At 42.0% G+C, this 24,784-nt stretch overlaps 3 protein-coding genes across 3 annotated transcripts in view; all 3 read left to right on the top strand.

The window, feature by feature from the left end:
* The window catches only part of LOC143912008 (uncharacterized), a 439,734-nt gene that overhangs the window by 269,794 nt on the left and 145,156 nt on the right, over nt 1–24,784 (top strand). The window lies entirely within an intron of this gene.
* On the top strand, nt 1,729–4,718 carry LOC143911893 (uncharacterized). The gene is made up of 2 exons (XM_077430983.1): nt 1,729–1,909; nt 1,997–4,718. Exons 1-2 carry the CDS (start codon nt 1,790–1,792, stop codon nt 4,130–4,132), a joined length of 2,256 nt encoding a protein of 751 aa, XP_077287109.1. The 5' UTR covers nt 1,729–1,789; the 3' UTR covers nt 4,133–4,718.
* Nucleotides 9,133–11,978, top strand: LOC143911586 (uncharacterized). The gene is made up of 2 exons (XM_077430539.1): nt 9,133–9,323; nt 9,425–11,978. The coding sequence occupies exons 1-2, from the start codon at nt 9,204–9,206 to the stop codon at nt 11,582–11,584; spliced, it is 2,280 nt and encodes a 759-aa protein (XP_077286665.1). The 5' UTR covers nt 9,133–9,203; the 3' UTR covers nt 11,585–11,978.

Here is a 24,784-nt window from a genome sequence, read left to right as displayed (position 1 = left end):
GACCGATCGTTCATGGCATTAGTAACGAAATCATTAAATAGTAGTAAATTTGTTGTAACTGAGCGTCCTTTCTGAAAACCATGTTGTTGCATACTAAGAGATTGCGAAATAGCTGGAAAAAGTTGGTCGTACACTAATTTTTCTAGTATCTTAGCAAATATACATAGCTTTGGTATAGGCCTGTAATTGGAAATTTCGTTTTTTTTTTCCTTTCTTATGTACAGGAGATATGAATGCTGATTTCCAGATACAAGGTACAAGGCCCTCATTAATAGATCTTTTATAGATAATGGTTAGTGGCAAAGTTAGGCTTTCAGCACATTTTGAGATAAAAATTGGAGAAATTAAATCTGGGCCTGCTGATTTATGAATATCAGTTGATTTCAAAATATTTAATACTTTTTCACTTCGAATTTCAATTGATCCAATTTCAGAGGAAGTTGTGACAGAACAGACGTTGGTTGGTAAAGGATAAGAGGAAGTCGATTGATTAGAGACAGGTTTAAGGAACGTCGAGTAAAAGAAGGAAGAAAACAAATTACAAATGTCCACCCCCGTACCAGCAGTAATGTCGTTAGGACGTTGTTTTTGTTCCTTGATTTAATGTAGGACCAGAATGCTTTGGGATTCAAGGAAATGTCGTTTTCTACTTTAGTCATATAATTTTTGAAACCTTCTTTCTCTAAAGTTTTTGCCCGATTGCGTAATAGTACAAAGGTATGATGGTCAGCCAGGTTGTTATAATTTTTGAATTTCTTAAAAAATTTGTACTTTTCCTTCAGGATTTTTTTTAGGGGTGCAGTATACCAAGCGGGAAATTTTCTACTTTGAACATGTTTCTGTGCGATATATTTATCCCTTAAATTATATATAAGATTATAAAATGAATTTACAGCATCATCAAGAGAAACAGTATGTAAATAAGACCAAGAAACAGAGTTTAATTCATTTTGAATCTCGTTATAGTTACCAAATTTTAAATTTTACAAACCATTTGAAAGTAACTGTTGTTCTGATCTCACGGTGGGAGTGCAGAGGGCGTTTATGTCGTTATTCTTCCAAGGGTCGGGTTATGTAGAAACGTGGACTAACCTTGGGATAGTGATATATATGTATATAGTCGGGGAGGTTCCTGACTGCAAGTCGTCTTCGTTGATAACAGCTTCCTCGTGCTCGGGAAGCTGGCTCTGCGGTCGTCTTCTCGTTGAAGCACCGCTGGTCGGGTCACAGCAGCGGGAGGGGGAGGTAGGAGACAAACTCCGTACTGCCTCGTGTGGACACAAGATGGCGATCTCTGGGCGTCTCTGAAGACGCTCGGCGGAGATGCTGGATAAGGAGGTCCTTCCCGGATGACGGCTGGATGTAGAGAGAGTCGCTCTCGATACTTCTCGAGAGGGGTATGGTGTTGGCGCGGTAAAGTCACTGGTGCCACCCTAAAGATTACTACCGCTACCAACTGAAGGGACACTCGGGAGAACGTCGCGTTACATCTGGAATTTAATAAACAGACGGAAGTCAACCAGTTTTTTCGTGACCGATTTCAGGGTGTGACCAGTTTTCTCGTGACCAGTTTTAGTGTGACGGGTGATCACGTGTGACCGATCTAGAGCGACCGGTTGTCCTGTGACTGGTTCACATATGACTAGTAGTCCGTTTACCGAACAGACCTTAAGGAGCCTAACATTTCTCTGGTATAACTAGTATAACATTTAGACCAAATATATCACACAAAAAAAAAGCAAGGCGAAGGCAAGTCGCTTGGTTGTTGTCAGAGTTAAATACAGGGACGATGGAGTGCAGGCTTTGTCTTGGATCAGCTCCGGCCGAGTCTTCCGTCTCCATCTTCCAGAGACCAGGTCCTCATCCAGAGCGTCTGGAGCAACGCATTCGGACCGGCTGTCAGATTTATGTAGGTTACAATACTGTTGTGGACCCAATTGGTTCTCCCAACTCTTCTCACCGCTCAATCCTATTGTTTTTTTCATTTCATCTGCAGGTTAAAAGAGGCGATGGGTTGTCAGACACGGTGTGTCTTTCGTGTAAGACCAATCTCGAATCGTTGATCAGCTTTCGAAAGGCTTGTTTTCGAAGCCACGAAACGTCTCAACTGAGGTTAGCTGATTGCTTGAACATCAAGACTGAAGAAGTTTTCTTGGAAGATCTAATATGGGACGATGAGCCTTCACAATCGCCAATTCACCGAAAGGATAGTGACATTTGCTTGAAGCCATTTCCCAGTGAATCTGAACTTATTCTACACAAAAGATCTCATCCTGAAGAAAAGCGGTTTCAATGTGACATTTGTTTAAAATCATATACTCGTAAAAATAAACTTGTGAAACATTTAATATATCACACGGGGGAAAAGCCATACAAATGTGACATTTGTTTAAAATCATATTTTCGTAAAGATCAACTTGTGATACATTTAAGAACTCACACGGGGGAAAAGCCATACAAATGTGACATTTGTTTAAAATCATTTGTTACTAAAAAAGAACTTGTGGCACATTTGAGAACTCACACGGGGGAAAAGCCTTACAGGTGTGAAATCTGTCTAAAATCATTTACTCACAAATGTAGCCTCGAGACACATACAAAATCGCATGCTGGGATAAAACCACACAAATGTGAAATTTGTCTAAAATCATTTACTCTAAAATCTAACCTCGAGAGACATAAAAAATTGCATGCTGGGATAAAACCACACAAATGTGAAATTTGTCTAAAATCATTTACTCTAAAATCTAACCTCGAGAGACATAAAAAATTGCGTGCTGGGATAAAACCACACAAATGTGAAATTTGTTTAAAATCATTTATTTATAAAAAAGAGCTTGTATCTCATTTGAGATCTCACACGGGGGAAAAGCCTTACAGGTGTGAAATTTGTCTAAAATCATTTATTCACAAATATAGCCTCGAAACACATAAAAAATCGCATGCTGGGATAAAACCACATAAATGTGACATTTGTTTAAAATCATATGTTCGTAAAGATCAACTTGTGTCACATTTGATATCTCACACGGGTGAAAAGCCTAACAAGTGTGAAATTTGTCTAAAATCATTTACTCTAAAATCTACCCTCGAGAGACATAAAAAATTGCATGCTGGGATAAAACCACACAAATGTGAAATTTGTCTAAAATCATTTACTCTAAAATCTAACCTCGAGAGACATAAAAAATTGCATGCTGGGATAAAACCACACAAATGTGAAATTTGTTTAAAATCATTTATTCGAAAAGATAAACTTGTGACACATTTGAGATGTCACACGGGGGAAAAGCCATACAAATGTGACATTTGTTTAAAATCATTTGTTACTAAAAAAGAACTTGTGGCACATTTGAGAACTCACACGGGGGAAAAGCCTTACAGGTGTGAAATCTGTCTAAAATCATTTACTCACAAATGTAGCCTCGAGACACATACAAAATCGCATGCTGGGATAAAACCACACAAATGTGAAATTTGTCTAAAATCATTTACTCTAAAATCTAACCTCGAGAGACATAAAAAATTGCATGCTGGGATAAAACCACACAAATGTGAAATTTGTCTAAAATCATTTACTCTAAAATCTAACCTCGAGAGACATAAAAAATTGCATGCTGGGATAAAACCACACAAATGTGAAATTTGTTTAAAATCATTTATTTATAAAAAAGAGCTTGTATCTCATTTGAGATCTCACACGGGGGAAAAGCCTTACAGGTGTGAAATTTGTCTAAAATCATTTATTCACAAATATAGCCTCGAAACACATAAAAAATCGCATGCTGGGATAAAACCACATAAATGTGACATTTGTTTAAAATCATATGTTCGTAAAGATCAACTTGTGTCACATTTGAGATCTCACACGGGTGAAAAGCCTAACAAGTGTGAAATTTGTCTAAAATCATTTACTCTAAAATCTACCCTCGAGAGACATAAAAAATTGCATGCTGGGATAAAACCACACAAATGTGAAATTTGTCTAAAATCATTTACTCTAAAATCTAACCTCGAGAGACATAAAAAATTGCATGCTGGGATAAAACCACACAAATGTGAAATTTGTTTAAAATCATTTATTTATAAAAAAGAGCTTGTATCTCATTTGAGATCTCACACGGGGGAATAGCCTTACAGGTGTGAAATTTGTCTAAAATCATTTATTCACAAATATAGCCTCGAAACACATAAAAAATCGCATGCTGGGATAAAACCACACAAATGTGACATTTGTTTAAAATCATTTATTCGAAAAGATACACTTGTTATTCATTTAAAATCTCACACGGGGAAAAGCCTTACAAGTGTGAAATTTGTTTAAAATCATATCCTCAATAATCTTACCTCAAGAAACATAAAAAATTGCAAGCTGGAATGAAACTACACAAATGTGACATTTGTTTAAAATCATTTATTTATAAAAATATGTTCATGTCACATTTGAGATCTCACATGGGGGGAAAAGCCTTACAAGTGTGAAATTTGTTTAAAATCATTTACTCGAAAATCTATCCTCTGGTCACATAATAAATTGCATACTAGGATGAAAATAAAAAAAAATTATTATTATATAAATACTGTTAATATTTTTACATTTTGGCTGCATGCGTGCCATGATGTTTTTGGTGCCCCCTTCTCATGTCATTTCAGTTTATTTAAATAATTTTAAGAGAAATGATAATTGAAAATGAAATACACAGATCTATTTTTTGGCTAACTTGTTTTATTTATTTTAAATTTAATAATTTTTATTTATTGGATCAAATTGAGATAATTATGGTAAACATACTTCATCATCCTAAGCGAGGGGTCGGCAAACCGCAGCTCTTTGGCTTAAGTGCTCTAAAATTGTGGCAATTTCAACAGACGGGGCGAAAAGTATGACCGGCGTAAGAAAAGGGTTTGTTGCTATTTTATAAGGAAAAATTAGTCATCAGGTAGTTGCTTACCATTGCGAAGTTCATCAAGAAGCGCTTTGTGTGCAGACATTTCCAGAAAACAATATTGCAAAGTATTGGAATTGGTGATTAAGATTATCAACTCCATTAAAACTAATGCTCTTAATCCTCGCCAATTTGAAGAATTTTTACTTGAAATAGAAAGTGAGTACACAGATCTTCTGCTGCATAACGAAGTGCGTTGGTTATAAAGAGGAAACGTTTCTCTTCCTTATTAACAGAAATTAAAACATTTCTCCTTGAGAACACTATCCAGAACTAACGGACAATCATTGGTGGACTGTGCTTTATCATTGAAAAAACAAAATACTCGTGTATAATACAATCATTAACCGATTTTTTTTAAATCGACCGTTAAATAAGCACGCTGGACTCTTTTCGTGGGTATAAAAAAGAGGCGATTTTATAGATGTTTGGCGCCTCCTAGCTCCTATAAAAAATAACTAATCAAAAAAAATAAAAAGCGCAGATGCATGCCAATGGTGGATATCCATAGCATATTAAAACATAATTTCTTTAGTGCCATAATTGAGGAAGAGAGAAGTGTAATACGTTTGTATGGACAAGGCGCTGGTGTCCAGCCCTCTTAACTTTGCGAATCGAAATAAATATTTTTTTCGTCAACCACTGCTTCATAATGTCTTTTTTGGAATTTGAAGTCGGCGCTGGGTCCAGAATCTTTTTTTTGATAAGACGCATTATCTACCATCACAACAGAATTCGGTTCCAAATTTGGAATCAATTTCTCGATTAACCATTTCATATAATTGTCGAAGTTCACGTCATGGTGATAGTCTCCGGTTCTTTGGTGAGCCTTATAGATGAGAAAGGCATTTGGAATAAAGCCTCGACGCGTTCTGTACCGGCGTGTACAATTATAAACCTCGCTCCTTTGGATGCCAGATTTTTCATGCCACTTCCCAAAAAATCTCCCCACGTCATTGACTTAACGTGTGCTGAATGTATGTATACAAGATTGGTCTTCCTTCTGCTCTAAATTGAGCTATCGACCTTAAAAATGTGATCCTTTTTAAAAATGCAAATTTTATCTTGTAACAATTTCCTGTTATCGGACATTTTTTTCCAGTGGAATCTAATTTTTTTCAAAAGCTTATGAAGAGTATTGCGCTTGCCTATAAACCCTATGCATTGTTTTAATTTTATTAATATTCGAGAAAGCTTTTGCAAAATTTTTTCGGTCACATGAAAGTTGTTGTGATAGTGCGCCTAATCTTCTTCGTCAAAACCGTCTACATAGAATTTTGGGTTTTGTCTATTTTTTTTGCCGTTGGAGAAGATAGACATATGTTCTCTTTGTTTTCTTTGATAATTTGTGTAAGTGCACACCACATGTAAACATTTGTAGGAATCTCGTCGTCGTCATCGTCATCGAAACCTTCGAGAATATTCCGCAACAACAAAATACATCGAGCGGAACAGCGCCAAGCATTCCAGAAAATACTACGCCTCGACGAAAGCAAATTCCCCTTGTACGCATCAACAACTAAATTTTCGTACGACCACTTCCATCAAGCATTCCAGAAAATACTACGCCTCGACAAAAGTGCATTCCTCTTGTACGCATCAACAACTAAATGCTCGCACGCATCAATAACCACTTCCATCAAGCGTTCCAGAAAATTCTACGCCTCGACAACAGTGCATTCCTTTCTTACGCATCAACAAACCACCACCATCGGTCAGGCGATTCCAGAAACACTATAAAAGGAGGTACAACCCAAACAACGCCAGTCGACCCACAGCAGCAAGCGTCGACACACAGCAACAGACCAGTCGACCCACAGCAGCAAGCGTCGACACACAGCAACAGGCCAGTCGACCCACAGCAGCAAGCGTCGACACACAGCAGCAGACCAGTCAACATACAGCTCCTGACCAGCCACCACTACACTACGCGGACTTGGAAGATCAACCAGCCGGACGAGCCAGCAACACACTGCCGTATCCAGAGACCTTCCGTACATAGCTGAATGCTGAGCCAGCGACACTCTACCATATCCAGAGACCGCTGAACGACATACTTTTGCCCACAAATACCATACCTTTGTACAACCATAGGCAAACAATAAAACTTTATAAAACTAGCACAACAGTGTTTCGTTAGGCCGGGATACGGTCAACACACATGTACCCCGCCTACATTGGTACTACCCCGACGTGATCTACGCAACCTTCTGATCATCCAACAGCGCTGTCAACACATCGCTACCCCGCCTACATTGGTGACCCCATCTTTGAACCACACAACAGTGTTTCGTTAGGCCGGGATACGGTCAACACATCGTACCCCGCCTACACATTTAATATTAACTGTTTATCTTGGCTATTGAAAGCTTTGCCTGTTCCAACTTTGGATGGACTCTCCATTTATCAAAAGTCTTTTTAAAAACGTAGATATATTATACGATATACGGTCGAACTATTGTGAATAATATACTTATTAAAATAACTAACATTTATTATTTATAATTTCGGGAAAATCTCGGGAACTTCGTAACTACACTGTCACTTGAAGCCATGCCTCTAAAAATAAAGGCATGGGTTCGCCTCGACAGATCCTCGATGCTATGAAGATGCTAGTTGCTCAGCTTCGGAGAAGTGATCTGTCTGAACTCCAGATGTTCACTCTGGCATCTAGAGCTGATGCGTCGGCTTATATACATCGAAGGTCAATGCGTGCCGTGTGCAGATGTCTTTGTCTTTGTTTTCAGGACACGTGCTGCAACTATATGGTGACATCAGCGTTGGATTTCGTTCGTTTTACGATTGAGCGATAAACTCTATCTTCTGGAATAGTCAAATGGGACGTTGCCCTCGAGTAGCGAAGCTAATTCTAGGCGGGCTTACATTTTTACTGTCTTGTTTTTATTATTTTATAATAAATGTGTGTTAACCTTCCCTTACCGGTGATGCAAACTAAGCCGACATTTACTCTAATTATGTGAATATCTCTGTAAATATACTAAATAAAGAGTTCATATTTTGGGTACTCCTCAGTAATACATTAATGTATTGGATAGAATTATTATATTAAATATGTATTTATCTGACGCAACAGAAAAAAATATTTTATCGAATAATCGGGCATAATGCGTAAATGCAAAGTGTGTTATTCCGTCGCTGTTGTCATTTACTCGCGCTCTGTACTCGGTTCGCGCGAGTTATTGAGAATTTCTTCATTTTGTGAACAGTATGGACAGTGCCGACCTTATACTCTATGGCGCCCTCGGGAAATTTTTTTTAAGCGCCACAATTTTTTTTTAAAATGGGTTTTTATCTTTATTTTCCGGGCTTGGGACCGGCAGCAAAGTGTTTAACAAGATATTTTCAATATTTTCAATAAATAAATAATATAAAAGAGGAGTCGCCAGCCCAATGACCTTACCAAGATGTCTTACTTTTTTCTCACTTATCTTTATCCATCTCAAAAATAAAAAAAAAGTAATTTGTGACGAACGAATTTACGCGCGCTAGATGCAGAGGGCGTTATACGTCGTTATTCTTCCAAGAGTCGAGTTATGTAGAAACGTGGACTAACCTTGGGATAGTGATATATATGTATATAGTCGAGGAGGTTCCTGACTGCAAGTCGTCTTCGTTGATAACAGCTTCCTCGTGGTCGGGAAGCTGGCTCTGCGGTCCTCTTCTCGTTGAAGCACCGCTGGTCGGGTCACAGCAGCGGGAGGGGGAGGCAGGAGACAAACTCCGTACTGCCTCGTGTGGACACAAGATGGCGATCTCTGGGCGTCTCTGAAGACGCTCGGCGGAGATGCTGGATAGGGAGGTCCTTCCCGGATGACGGCTGGCGAGAGAGAGAGACTCGCTCTCGATACTGCTCGAGAGGAGTATGGTGTTGGCGCGGTAAAGTCACTGGTGCCACCTTAACTATTCCTACCGCTACCAACTGAAGGGACACTCGGGAGAACGTCGCGTTACATCTGGAATTTAATAAACAGACGGAAGTCAACCAGTTTTTTCGTGACCGATTTCAGGGTGTGACCAGTTTTCTCGTGACCAGTTTTAGTGTGACGGGTGATCACGTGTGACCGATCTAGAGCGACCGGTTGACATATGACTAGTAGTCCGTTTACCGAACAGACCTTAAGGAGCGTAACATTTCTCTGGTATAACTAGTATAACATTTAGACCAAATTTGTCACACAAAAAAAAACAAGGCGAAGGCAAGTCGCTTGGTTGTTGTCAGAGTTAAATACAGGGACGATGGAGTGCAGGCTTTGTCTTGGATCAGCTCCGGCCGAGTCTTCCATCTCCATCTTCCAGAGACCAGGTCCTCATCCAGAGCGTCTGGAGCAACGCATTCGGACCGGCTGTCAGATTTATGTAGGTTACTGGTTACAGGTTACAATACTGTTGTGGACCCAATTGGTTCTCCCGACTCTTCTCACCGCTCAATCCTATTGTGTTTTTCATTTGATCTGCAGGTTAAAAGAGGCGATGGGTTGCCAGACACGGTGTGTCTTTCGTGTAACACCAATCTCGAATCGTTGATCAGCTTTCGAAAGGCTTGTTTTCGAAGCCACGAAACGTCTCAACTGAGGTTAGCTGATTGCTTGAACATCAAGACTGAAGAAGTTTTCTTGGAAGATCTAATATGGGACGATGAGCCTTCACAATCGCCAATTCACCGAAAGGATAGTGACATTTGCTTGAAGCCATTTCCCAGTGAATCTGAACTTATTCTACACAAAAGATCTCATCCTGGAGAAAAGCGGTTTCAATGTGACATTTGTTTAAAATCATATGCTCGTAAAAATAAACTTGTGACACATTTAATATATCACACGGGGGAAAAGCCATACAAATGTGACATTTGTTTAAAATTGTATTTTCGTAAAGATCAACTTGTGATACATTTAAGAACTCACACGGGGGAAAAGCCTTACAAGTGTGAAATTTGTCTAAAATCATTTACTCAAAAAAGTACCCTCGATATACATAAAAAAAGACATGCTGGGATAAAACCACACAACTGTGACATTTGTTTAAAATCATATGTTCGTAAAGATGAACTTGTGTCACATTTGAGAACTCACACGGGGGAAACGCCTTACAGGTGTGAAATCTGTCTAAAATCATTTACTCACAAATGTAGACTCGAGACACATACAAAATCGCATGCTGGGATAAAACCACACAAATGTGACATTTGTTTAAAATTATTTTCTCAAAAACATCACCTCACGTCACATGAAAAATTGCATTCTGGGATAAAACCACATAAATGTGACATTTGTTTAAAATCATATGTTCGTAAAGATCAACTTGTGTCACATTTAAGATCTCACACAGGTGAAAAACCTTACAAGTGTGAAATCTGTCTAAAATCATTTACTCAAAAATCTGGCCTTGAGACACATAAAATATTGCATTCTGGGATAAGACCACACAAATGTGAAATTTGTTTAAAATCATTTATTTATAAAACAGAGCTTGTATCTCATTTGAGATCTCACACGGGTGAAAAACCTTACAAGTGTGAAATTTGTCTAAAATTATTTTCTCGGAAATCTGACCTTGTGACACATGAAAAATCGCATACTGGAATAAAACCACACAAATGTGACATGTGTTTAAAATCATTTATGCGAAAAGATAAACTCGTGATACATTTAAGATCTCACACGGGTGAAAAACCTTACAAGTGTGAAATCTGTCTAAAATCATTTACTCAAAAATCTGGCCTTGAGACACATAAAATATTGCATTCTGGGATAAGACCACACAAATGTGGCATTTGTTTAAAATCATTTATTCGAAAAGATAAACTTGTGACACATTTGAGATGTCACACGGGGGAAAAGCCATACAAATGTGACATTTGTTTAAAATCATTTGTTACTAAAAAAGAACTTGTGGCACATTTGAGCACTCACACGGGTGAAAAGCCTAACAAGTGTGAAATTTGTCTAAAATCATTTACTCTAAAATCTAACCTCGAGAGACATAAAAAATTGCATGCTGGGATAAAACCACACAAATGTGAAATTTGTTTAAAATCATTTATTTATAAAAAAGAGCTTGTATCTCATTTGAGATCTCACACGGGGGAAAAGCCTTACAGGTGTGAAATTTGTCTAAAATCATTTATTCACAAATATAGCCTCGAAACACATAAAAAATCGCATGCTGGGATAAAACCACATAAATGTGACATTTGTTTAAAATCATATGTTCGTAAAGATCAACTTGTGTCACATTTGATATCTCACACGGGTGAAAAGCCTAACAAATGTGAAATTTGTCTAAAATCATTTACTCTAAAATCTACCCTCGAGAGACATAAAAAATTGCATGCTGGGATAAAACCACACAAATGTGAAATTTGTTTAAAATCATTTATTTATAAAAAAGAGCTTGTATCTCATTTGAGATCTCACACGGGGGAAAAGCCTTACAGGTGTGAAATTTGTCTAAAATCATTTATTCACAAATATAGCCTCGAAACACATAAAAAATCGCATGCTGGGATAAAACCACACAAATGTGACATTTGTTTAAAATCATTTATTCGAAAAGATACACTTGTTATTCATTTAAAATCTCACACGGGGAAAAGCCTTACAAGTGTGAAATTTGTTTAAAATCATATCCTCAATAATCTTACCTCAAGAAACATAAAAAATTGCAAGCTGGAATGAAACTAAACAAATGTGACATTTGTTTAAAATCATTTATTTATAAAAATATGCTCATGTCACATTTGAGATCTCACATGGGGGGAAAAGCCTTACAAGTGTGAAATTTGTTTAAAATCATTTACTCGAAAATCTATCCTCTGGTCACATAATAAATTGCATACTAGGATGAAAATAAAAAAAAATTATTATTATATAAATACTGTTAATATTTTTACATTTTGGCTGCATGCGTGCCATGATGTTTTTGGTGCCCCCTTCTCATGTCATTTCAGTTTATTTAAATAATTTTAAGATAAATGATAATTGAAAATGAAATACACAGATCTATTTTTTGGCTAACTTGTTTTATTTATTTTAAATTTAATAATTTTTATTTATTGGATCAAATTGAGATAATTATGGTAAACATACTTCATCATCCTAAGCGAGGGGTCGGCAAACCGCAGCTCTTTGGCTTAAGTGCTCTAAAATTGTGGCAATTTCAACAGACGGGGCGAAAAGTATGACCGGCGTAAGAAAAGGGTTTGTTGCTATTTTATAAGGAAAAATTAGTCATCAGGTAGTTGCTTACCATTGCGAAGTTCATCAAGAAGCGCTTTGTGTGCAGACATTTCCAGAAAACAATATTGCAAAGTATTGGAATTGGTGATTAAGATTATCAACTCCATCATATATATAAAGACGGTAATCTGTGTGTGTGTGTGTGGGTGTGTGTGTGTCCCAACTCTCGCCGAACATGATGAATCAACCAGTATGGGGAACAAATTTTTTTTTTTTTCACATTTTTCATTTTTTCAGTTTTTTCATTTTTTCAGTTTTTTCATTTTTTCAGTTTTTTCATTTTTTTCATTTTTTCAGTTTCCCAGTTTTTTCAGGCCCCGGGGTGCAGAAGGCATCGGGGGCGCTGGGGGCGAAGCCCCCGGGGTGCCGAAAGCATTGGGGGCGCCGGAGGCGTCGGCGGCGCTGGGGGCGAAGGCCCCGGAGCGACGGAAGCGCCGGAGGCGAAGGCCCCGGGGTGCCGGAGGCGTCGGCGATACACAAAATGTAATTCGTAATTCGTAATCACTTCGTAATTTGTCATTCGTAATTCGTGCATCAATTTCTTTCCGAAACCAGTCGATTCAATATCTTTAACTTTATTTTTATTCGAGTTTCAATTCCTTTTCGAAACCACCCGTTGAAATCAACGGGTCTAACACTAGTTATATCTAATGCTCTTAATCCTCGCCAATTTGAAGAATGTTTACTTGAAATAGAAAGTGAGTACGCAGATCTTCTGCTGCATAACGAGGTGCATCTTCTCTAATATATAATTTGGAAAGAGACTTTGTATGTATGTATGTATGTATCCTTCGTCGTCGTCCGTAGATCGGTGACGTCATCGAACACGTGATTCGATTTTTTTTTTTCGATTCAATGGATTCACCCCCGCGGGGGCGCAAGGCGAGTAGTTTCATGGGGCCCCGCCAGGAGCGCCACAAGGGGCGCAGCCCCGAAGGGGGCGCAGCCGCATAGGGCTCCGAAGGAGGCGCAGCCTTATGGGGCGCCGCCTTATGGGGCGCCGCCTTATGGGGCGCCGCCTTATGGAGCTCAGCCACATGGGGCCCCGAAGGGGGCGCAGCCCCATGGGGCCCCAAAGGGGGCGCAGCCCTAAACGGCATTTAATCATGGGGGCGCGGAGGGGCGAAGCCCCAAAAGGCATTAGCTAAGGGAGGCGAAGCCCTAAACGGCATTTAATCATGGGGGCGTGGAGGGGCGAAGCCCTAAAAGGCATTAGCTAAGGGGGGCGAAGCCCCAAAAGGCATTAGCTAAGGGGAGCGAAGCCCTAAACGGCATTTAATCATGGGGGCGCGGAGGGGCAAAGCCCTAAAAGGCATTAACTAAGGGGGGCGAAGCCCTAGACGGCATTCAATCATGGTGGCGCGGAGCGGCGAAGCCCTTAAAGGCAACTGATCATGGGGGCGAAGCCCTAGACGGCATTTAATCATGGGGGCGCAAAGGGGCGAAGCCCTCAAAGGCTATAGAGGATGAACGAATGAGACGACTGGCATGTTAATGCACGTGTTTATTATATGACAGCTGAAGACAGAGTGAGTAGCAGCTCTCCGAACCCAGCCGGGTTGGTCCCCACTCGCAGGAAGGCAACCAAACTCGACCATGTCGTATAAGCGAGCCGCCACAAGGCATTAACTAAGGGGGGCGAAGCCCTAAGCGGCAATTAATCTTGGGGGCGTGGAGGGGCGAAGCCCTAAAAGGCATTAGTTAAGGGGGGCGAAGCCCTAGACGGCATTTAATCATGGGGACGCGTTGGGGCGAAGCCCTAAAAGGGAACTGATCATTGGGGCGAAGCCCTAGACGGCATTTAATCATGGGGGTGCGGAGGGGCGAAGCCCTAAAAGGCATCAGCTAAGGGGGGGCCGAGGGCGAAGCCCTAGAAGGCAAAAAAATATATTTTGATTTTTTTTTTGATTTTTTTTTTAAATTAAATGTTTACTATTAGCTTAGTCATGTCTAAGTGGTTTATATTATACATACTGAGCGAAGCCGGGTAATACAGCTAGTTGGTTATAAAGAGGAAACGTTTCGCTTCCTTATTAACAGAAATTACAATATTTCTCCTTGAGAACACTATCCAGAACTAACGGACAATCATTGGTGGACTGTGCTTTATCATTGAAAAAACAAAATACTCGTGTATAATACAATCATTAACCGATTTTTTAAAAATCGACCGTTAAATAAGCACGCTGGACTCTTTTCGTGGGTATAAAAAAGAGGCGATTTTATAGATGTTTGGCGCCTCCTAATTCCTATAAAAAATAACTAATCAAAAAAATAAAAAGCGCAGATGCATGCCAATGGTGGATATCCATAGCATATTAAAAAATAATTTCTCTAGTGCCATAATTGAGGAAGGGAGAAGTGTAATATGTTTGTATGGACAAGGCGCTGGTGTCCAGCCCTTTTAACTTTGCGAATCGAAATAAATATTTTTTTCGTCAACCACTGCTTCATAATGTCTTTTTTGGAATTTGAAGTGTGCGCTGGGTCAAGAATCTTTTTTTGATAAGACGCATTATCTACCACCACAACAGAATTCGGTTCCAAATTTGGAATCAATTTCTCGATTAACCATTTCATATAATTGTCGAAGTTCACGTCATGGTGATAGTCTCCGGTTCTTTGGTGAGCCTTATAGATGAGAAAGGCATTTGGAGTAAGGCCTCGTTCTGTACCGGCTCGTTCTGTATCATGCTGTTTTATAAAATTTTATATAATGAGTAGATTTATTTTATCTTTAAATTTATCTGAAAGAAAGGCTTTTGAATTAATAGGTTTATCGCTAAGTTCACTACTAATAATATCATATTTTTTATTCACGGTGAGCTTAATTTGAAGATCGTCTCTTTCCAGTAGATTGTTTAAATTAACGGGCCTTTAGCGCTTTAATTTAAAATTTTAAAGCATCTTCGGCGTACCGAGTGGCGCCCTACGTAAAGGTCTGTTCATACTTAACAGCACTGCACGGCTTCAGCACTGCACGACTCCGTTTAAAATATGTCATTTTTTTACATTTCTATTCATATCTACCTACACGTCGCGGTCACGTCACGCTTACAGCAATTTGGCCGAGTGCAAGGCAAAATCGGCTTACTTATACATTACAGGCCATGACGATACGGCGCAATATTGCTTTCGTCGTATTGTCGAGTACTTACAATATGAATGCATACACGTGCATTCGTAGCTTCGCGTCAGAATACAAGTCAGCAATAATGTTTCGGCGTTTATCGAACGAAAAATGATGTATGATCGCGTTTTTGTTAGAACAAGAAGCTCAAGAAGGCAATAAAAAAGCACGGAGGCGTTTTGATGTGCATCCCTTGTTAAAAAATAGAAAAACCGAAGGAGAGTTTTGGACACTGTATAAGGAGCTTATGGATGATGGACAAATTTTTTTCAAATATTTCCGTAAAAAAATTTTTTTTTTTTAAATATTTGCGCCAAAACCATGTCGAAAGATTGAACAGCTGTCAACTGTAACTATCGATAACTAGTGTTGGACCCGTTGATTTCAACGGGTGGTTTCGAAAAGGAATTGAAACTCGAATAAAAATAAAGTTAAAGATATTGAATCGACTGGTTTCGGAAAGAAATTGATGCACGAATTACGAAGTGATTACGAATTACGAACTACGTTTTGTGCATCGCCGACCTCCTGACGCCTTTGCCCCCGATGCCTCCGTCGCTCCGGGGCCTTCGGCCCCAGCGCCGCCGACGCCTCCGGCGCCCCCGACGCCTTCGGCACCCCGGGGGCTTCGCCCCCAGCGCCGCCGACGCCCCCAGCGCCGCCGACGCCCCCAGCACCCCCGATGCCTTCGGCACCCCGGGGGCTTCGCCCCCAGCGCCGCCGACGCCTCCGGCGCCCCCAGCCCCCCCGATGCCTTCGGCACCCCGGGGGCTTCGCCCCCAGCGTCCCCGATGCCTTCGGAACCCCGGGGGCTTCGCCCCCAGCCCCCCCGATGCCTTCGGCACCCCGGGGGCTTCGCCCCCAGCGTCCCCGATGCCTTCGGCATCCCGTCGCCCCCAGCCCCCCCGATGCCTTCGGCACCCCGGGGGCTTCGCCCCCAGCGTCCCCGATGCCTTCTGCATCCCGGGGGCTTCGCCCCCAGCGCCGCCGACGCCTCCAGCGCCCCCAGCGCCCCGATGCCTTCGGCACCCCGGGGGCTTCGCCCCCAGCGCCGCTGACGCCTTCGGCGCCGCCAGCGCCCCCGGCAATGAAAAAAATGAAAAAAATGAAAAAACTGAAAAAATGAAAAAAATGAAAAAAATGAAAAAACTGAAAAAATGAAAAAAATGAAAAAAATGAAAAAACTGAAAAAATGAAAAAAATGAAAAAACTGAAAAAGTGAAAAAAATTAAAAAACTGAAAAAATGAAAAAAAAGGAAATTATGAAAAAAATGAAAATTATGAAAAAAATGAAAAAAACTGAAAAAACCTGAAAAAAACTGAAAAATATGAAAAAACTGAAAAATATGAAAAAATGAAAAAACTGAAAAAATGAAAAAAATGAAAAAAAAAAAATTTTTGTTCCCCATACTGGTTGACGGTTGATCGTCCGTCACATATATATATACAAATATACAAATATATATACAAACTAGTGTTGGACCCGTTGATTTCAACGGGTGGTTTCGAAAAGGAATTGAAACTCGAATAAAAATAAAGTTAAAGATATTGAATCGACTGGTTTCGGAAAGAAATTGATGCACGAATTACGAAGTGATTACGAATTACGAACTACGTTTTGTGCATCGCCGACCTCCTGACGCCTTTGCCCCCGATGCCTCCGTCGCTCCGGGGCCTTCGGCCCCAGCGCCGCCGACGCCTCCGGCGCCCCCGACGCCTTCGGCACCCCGGGGGCTTCGCCCCCAGCGCCGCCGACGCCTCCGGCGCCCCCGGCACCCCCGATGCCTTCGGCACCCCGGGGGCATCGCCCCCAGCGCCGCCGACGCCTCCGGCGCCCCCAGCCCCCCCGATGCCTTCGGCACCCCGGGGGCTTCGCCCCCAGCGTCCCCGATGCCTTCGGCACCCCGGGGGCTTCGCCCCCAGCGCCGCCGACGCCTCCGGCGCCCCCAGCCCCCCCGATGCCTTCGGCATCCTGTCGCCCCCAGCCCCCCCGATGCCTTCGGCACCCCGGGGGCTTCGCCCCCAGCGCCGCCGACGCCTCCGGCGCCCCCAGCGCCCCGATGCCTTCGGCACCCCGGGGGCTTCGCCCCCAGCGCCGCTGACGCCTTCGGCGCCGCCAGCGCCCCCGGCAATGAAAAAAATGAAAAAACTGAAAAAATGAAAAAAATGAAAAAAATGAAAAAACTGAAAAAATGAAAAAAATGAAAAAAATGAAAAAACTGAAAAAATGAAAAAAATGAAAAAAATGAAAAAACTGAAAAAATGAAAAAAATGAAAAAACTGAAAAAATGAAAAAAATGAAAAAACTGAAAAAATGAAAAAAATGAAAAAAATGAAAAAAATGAAAAAACTGAAAAAATGAAAAAAATGAAAAAAATGAAAAAACTGAAAAAATGAAAAAAATGAAAAAACTGAAGAAATGAAAAAAATTAAAAAACTGAAAAAATGAAAAAAATGAAAATTATGAAAAAAATGAAAATTATGAAAAAAATTAAAAAAACTGAAAAAACCTGAAAAAAACTGAAAAATATGAAAAAACTGAAAAATATGAAAAATATGAAAAATTTGAAAAATATGAAAAAAATGAAAAAAAAAAAAATTTTGTTCCCCATACTGGTTGACGGTTGATCGTCCGTCACATATATATATACAAATATACAAATATATATACAAATATACAAATATATTTAGCGACAGTCCGTTTTTATATATATAACTAGTGTTGGACCCGTTGATTTCAACGGGTGGTTTCGAAAAGGAATTGAAACTCGAATAAAAATAAAGTTAAAGATATTGAATCGACTGGTTTCGGAAAGAAATTGATGCACAAATTACGAATGACAAATTACGAAGTGATTACGAATTGCGAATTACGTTTTGTGCATCGCCGACCCCCCGACGCCTTTGCCCCCAGCGCCGCCGACGCCTCCGGCGCCCCCAGCGCCCCCGATGACTTCGGCATCCCGGGGGCTTCGCCCCCAGCGCCGCCGACGCCTCCGGCGCCCCCAGCGCCCCCGATGCCTTCGGCACCCCGGGGGCTTCGCCCCCAGCGCCGCCGACGCCTCCGGCGCCCCCAGCACCCCGGATGCCTTCGGCACCCCGGGGGCTTCGCCCCCAGCACCCCCGATGCCTTCGGCATCCCGGGGGCTTCGCCCCCAGCGCCCCCGATGCCTTCGGCATCCCGGGGGCTTTGCCCCCAGCGCCCCCGATGCCTTTGACATGAAAAAACGGAAAAAATGAAAAAAATGAAAAAACTGAAAAAATGAAAAAAATGAAAAAACTGAAAAAATGAAAAAAATGAAAAAACTGAAAAAATGAAAAAAATGAAAAAACTGAAAAAATGAAAAAAATGAAAAAATGAAAAAAATGAAAAAAATGAAAAAAATGAAAAAAATGAAAAAAATGAAAAAACTGAAAAACTGAAAAAAATGAAAAAACTGAAAAAATGAAAAAAATGAAAAAAATGAAAAAACTGAAAAAATAAAAAAAATGAAAAAACTGAAAAAATGAAAAAACTGAAAAAATGAAAAAAATGAAAAAATGAAAAAAATGAAAAAAATGAAAAAAATGAAAAAAATGAAAAAAATGAAAAAACTGAAAAACTGAAAAAAATGAAAAAACTGAAAAAATGAAAAAAATGAAAAAAATGAAAAATATGAAAAAAATGAAAAATATGAAAAAAAAAAATTTTGTTCCCCATACTGGTTGATGGTTGATCGTCCGTCACATACAAATATACAAATATACAAATATACAAATATACAAATATACAAATATATTTAGCGACAGTCCGTTTTTATATCTAATCTATAATTTGGAAAGAGACTTTGTATGTATCTTCTCTTCTTATATTTCTTATTTCTAATCTATAATTTGGAAAGAGACTTTGTATGTAAATATCCTTGGTCGTCGTCGTCGTCGTCTTCGTCGTCTTCGTCGTCGTCGTCGTCGTCCGTAGATCGGTGACGTCATCGAACACGTGATTCGATTTTTTTTTTTTTCGATCCATGGGCGCCGATTTGTTTTTTTCGATTCAATGGATTCACCCCCGCGGGGGCGCAAAGCGAGTAGTTTCATGGGGCCCCGCCAGGGGCGCCACAAGGGGCGCAGCCCCGTGGGGCCCCAGCCTCATGGGGCGCAGCCCCATGGGGCTCAAAAGGGGGCGCCACGAGGGGCGCAGCCCCGTGGGGCCCCGGGGGGGCCCAGCCTCATGGGGCGCAGCCCCATGGGGCTCAAAAGGGGGCGCCACAAGGGGCGCAGCCCCGTGGGGGCCCGGGGGGCCTAGCCTCATGGGGCTCAAAAGGGGGCGCCACAAGGGGCGCAGCCCCGTGGGGCCCCGAAGGGGGCCCGGGGGGCCCAGCCTCATGGGGCGCAAGCCCTAATAGGCATTAACTAAGGGGGGCGAAGCCCTAGACGGCAATTAATCATGGGGGCGCGGAGGGGCGAAGCCCTAAAAGGCAACTGATCATGGGGGCGAAGCCTTAGACGGCATTTAATCATGTGGGCGCGGAGGGGCGAAGCCCTAAAAGGCATTAACTAAGGGGGGCGAAGCCCTAAACGGCAATTAATCTTGGGGGCGCGGGGGGCGAAGCCCTAAAAGGCAACTGATCATGGGGGCGAAGCCTTAGACGGCATTTAATCATGGGGGCGCGGAGGGGCGAAGCCCTAAAAGGCATTAACTAAGGGGGGCGAAGCCCTAAACGGCAATTAATCTTGGGGGCGCGGGGGGCGAAGCCCTAAAAGGCATTAACTAGGGGGGGCGAAGCCCTAGACGGCATTTAATCATGGGGGTGCGGAGGGGCGAAGCCCTAAAAGGCATTAACTAAGGGGGGCGAAGCCCTAGACGGCTTTGAATCATGGGGGCGCGGAGGGGCGAAGCCCTAAAAGGCAACTGATCATGGGGGCGAAGCCTTAGACGGCATTTAATCATGGGGGCGCGGAGGGGCGAAGCCCTAAAAGGCATTAACTAAGGGGGGCGAAGCCCTAAACGGCAATTAATCTTGGGGGCGCGGGGGGCGAAGCCCTAAAAGGCATTAACTAGGGGGGGCGAAGCCCTAGACGGCATTTAATCATGGGGGTGCGGAGGGGCGAAGCCCTAAAAGGCATTAACTAAGGGGGGCGAAGCCCGAAACGGCAATTAATCTTGGGGGCGCGGGGGGCGAAGCCCTAAAAGGCATTAACTAAGGGGGGCGAAGCCCTAGACGGCTTTGAATCATGGGGGCGCGGAGGGGCGAAGCCCTAAAAGGCAACTGATCATGGGGGCGAAGCCCTAAACGGCAATTGCTCATGGGGCGTGGAGGGGCGAAGCCCTAGAAGGCAAAGGCTCAGGGGGGCGCCGAGGGCGAAGCCCTAGAAGGCAAAAAAAAATTTTGATTTTTTAAAAAATTTTTTTTGATTTTTTTTTTATTTTTTTTTTATTTTTTTTTTGATTTTTTTTTTATTTTTTTTTTATTTTTTTTTTTGATTTTTTTTTAATTTTTTTTTATTTTTTTTTTTAATTTTTAAATTTTTTTTTAATTTTTTTTTTTTTTTAATTAAATTAGCTTAGTCATGTTTAAGCGGTTTATATTATAAACACTGAGCGAAGCCGGGTAATACAGCTAGTCTAATCTATAATTTGGAAAGAGACTTTGTATGTAAATATCCTTGGTCGTCGTCGTCGTCGTCTTCGTCGTCGTCGTCCGTAGATCGGTGACGTCATCGAACACGTGATTCGATTTTTTTTTTTTTTCGATCCATGGGCGCCGATTTGTTTTTTTCGATTCAATGGATTCACCCCCGCGGGGGCGCAAAGCGAGTAGTTTCATGGGGCCCCGCCAGGGGCGCCACAAGGGGCGCAGCCCCGTGGGGCTCAAAAGGGGGCGCCACAAGGGGCGCAGCCCCATGGGGCTCAAAAGGGGGCGCCACAAGGGGCGCAGCCCCGTGGGGCCCCGAAGGGGGCCCGGGGGGCCCAGCCTCATGGGGCGCAGCCCCATAAGGCTCAAAAGGGGGCGCCACAAGGGGCGCAGCCCCGTGGGGCCCCGAAGGGGGCCCGGGGGGCCCAGCCTCATGGGGCGCCACAAGGGGCGCAGCCCCGTGGGGCCCCGAAGGGGGCCCGGGGGGCCCAGCCCCATGGGGCTCAAAAGGGGGCGCCACAAGGGGCGCAGCCCCGTGGGGCCCCGAAGAGGGCCCGGGGGGCCCAGCCTCATGGGGCGCAGCCCCATGGGGCTCAAAAGGGGGCGCCACAAGGGGCGCAGCCCCGTGGGGCCCCGAAGGGGGCCCGGGGGGCCCAGCCTCATGGGGCGCAAGCCCTAATAGGCATTAACTAAGGGGGGCGAAGCCCTAGACGGCAATTAATCATGGGGGCGCGGAGGGGCGAAGCCCTAAAAGGCAACTGATCATGGGGGCGAAGCCTTAGACGGCATTTAATCATGGGGGCGCGGAGGGGCGAAGCCCTAAAAGGCATTAACTAAGGGGGGCGAAGCCCTAAACGGCAATTAATCTTGGGGGCGCGGGGGGCGAAGCCCTAAAAGGCAACTGATCATGGGGGCGAAGCCTTAGACGGCATTTAATCATGGGGGCGCGGAGGGGCGAAGCCCTAAAAGGCATTAACTAAGGGGGGCGAAGCCCTAAACGGCAATTAATCTTGGGGGCGCGGGGGGCGAAGCCCTAAAAGGCAACTGATCATGGGGGCGAAGCCTTAGACGGCATTTAATCATGGGGGCGCGGAGGGGCGAAGCCCTAAAAGGCATTAACTAAGGGGGGCGAAGCCCTAAACGGCAATTAATCTTGGGGGCGCGGGGGGCGAAGCCCTAAAAGGCAACTGATCATGGGGGCGAAGCCTTAGACGGCATTTAATCATGGGGGCGCGGAGGGGCGAAGCCCTAAAAGGCATTAACTAATGGGGGCGAAGCCCTAAACGGCAATTAATCTTGGGGGCGCGGGGGGCGAAGCCCTAAAAGGCATTAACTAGGGGGGGCGAAGCCCTAGACGGCATTTAATCATGGGGGTGCGGAGGGGCGAAGCCCTAAAAGGCATTAACTAAGGGGGGCGAAGCCCTTAACGGCAATTAATCTTTGGGGCGCGGGGGGCGAAGCCCTAAAAGGCATTAACTTAGGGGGGCGAAGCCCTAGACGGCTTTTAATCATGGGGGCGCGGAGGGGCGAAGCCCTAAAAGGCAACTGATCATGGGGGCGAAGCCCTAAACGGCAATTGCTCATGGGGCGTGGAGGGGCGAAGCCCTAGAAGGCAAAGGCTCAGGGGGGCGCCGAGGGCGAAGCCCTAGAAGGCAAAAAAAAAAATTTAGATTTTTTTTTTTGATTTTTTTAAATTTTTTTTTTGATTTTTTTTTTTGATTTTTTTTATTTTTTTTTTTTATTTTTTTTTAAATTTTTTTTTTTAATTTTTTTTTTTAATTTTTAAATTTTTTTTTTTTTTTTAATTAAATTAGCTTAGTCATGTTTAAGCGGTTTATATTATAAACACTGAGCGAAGCCGGGTAATACAGCTAGTATTCTATAATAATAATAATTGGTCTAAAACAGCAAAGCGGCAGACTCATGGCTCGTAATTCGCGTGTATATTTCCACGATGGCCAAAAAACCGGATACGATACGTTGACGGATGTTATTTTTTTTATTTATATATATTTTAGCTATCAAGCTAATTTAAAAATACATCTTAATTATTATACTTAACTCTAAAATTTATAATTAACTTATATGTACTGTCACTCACAGAGGTGTCTCTTCGCACCTCGCAGGAATACATCCATGTTTTTAGCAGACCTGATGCACTCAGGGAGGGCATTATACATGAGCACACCCCTGTGAAAAACACCCCCAGCCGTCTTATTCTTTCTTACTCTACTTAAAACTAGTTTGTCCTTATTTCTAGTATAAAAACTATGTTTATCTCTATTCCTTATTGTATAATCATCAAAATACTTAGGTAATAACTTTTGATCTAACTTATAAACAAAAGACAATGTACTAATATTTAGACTAATTCTAATACTCATCCATCCTAATTCATCTAACATACTTCCAATACTCTTAAATCTACTCACATTCAAAATAGCTCTCATAGCTTTATTCTGTATTTTTTGCATTTTTTTCTAAATCTTGGCCACTAAACAAATTAAGCACAGTGGCACAATAAACCACATGTGGCAAGACAATTGAATTAAACACTAAAATTTTACTTTTTTTACTTAAAATATTTCTTAATCTACATAATACACCAACTTTTCTAGCAATTTTTTTTATTATATAGTCAGCGTGCATTTTAAAATTTAGTTCTGAATCTATGTATACACCTAAGTATTATATATTTTCAACTTTTTCAATTAACTTATCATCAATTCTAATTTCATTCAATATATTTTTATTTTTACCATTCAACCACATCATTTTTGTTTTATTCACATTCAACTTTAATTTATTTTCACATAACCAGTCATTCACATAATTTAATTCTATATTTAAAATCTCAGACATTACATCAACATTCTTTCCAATTATATATATATCAATGTATTATGGGGGATGAACGAATGAGACGACTGGCATGTTAATGCACGTGTTTATTATATGACAGCTGAAGACAGAGTGAGTAGTGGCTCTCCGAACCCAGCCGGGTTGGTCCCCACTCGCAGGAAGGCAACCAAACTCGACCATGTCGTATAAGCGAGCCGCCACAGTATCATCTGCAAACAAATGTATTTTACACATCTTAATTACCTTAACAATATCATTTATATATAATATATATAATAAGGGTCCCAATTTGGACCGTTGTGGCACTCCATGAGGTGTTACAAATTCAGAGGATAACACCTTATCAATTTTTACTATTTGCCTTCTATTATTTAAGTATGATTGAAGCCACTTTAATACTATACCATTTATTCCTAACTTATATAATTTTTGTAATAAAATATTCCTATCTACTGTCTCGAACGCTCGCTTAAAATCTAGAAAAACTGCTTTAACAACCATGCTAGATTCATCCATCGCCTCCATGTTGCTGTAAGGTATGAACAGGAAATGTCGGGTACTGCTGTAAGCCTGCCGTGGCGTAAACGTGACGGTTGGTATGAATACACCCATACAAAATGTACCGAAGAATACTTTTCGTACGGCCGAATACCTGCTGAAGTCGGTACGTGCCGACTAGGTATGAACAGACCTTAACTCGGCGACCCAGCCCCCCCCTAAAACCGGCACTGAGAATGGATCAAAAATTCCTCCTTCAATGGTTAAAGGCGTTATAGGGGGGGGTTGAAGGTTTTGGACCATTTCCCAGCCTATGGAAATTCAGTTGAATTTTGAAGAGGATCTTTATTACTCGATTAATACAGGTGTATTTGTATGTACAGCGAAGTAGGTAAAGGATTCACTGGAACGAGCTAGGTCGAGTTTCTGAAGCTCACTGGCATCTGGGGACGATGCACTGGTTTATAAAGGTGTTGC

This window comes from Arctopsyche grandis, chromosome 5 (genome assembly GCF_051622035.1).
Source record: "Arctopsyche grandis isolate Sample6627 chromosome 5, ASM5162203v2, whole genome shotgun sequence".
NCBI classification, from domain to species: domain Eukaryota; kingdom Metazoa; phylum Arthropoda; class Insecta; order Trichoptera; family Hydropsychidae; genus Arctopsyche; species Arctopsyche grandis.
This window is presented reverse-complemented; position numbering and strand designations above follow the sequence as displayed.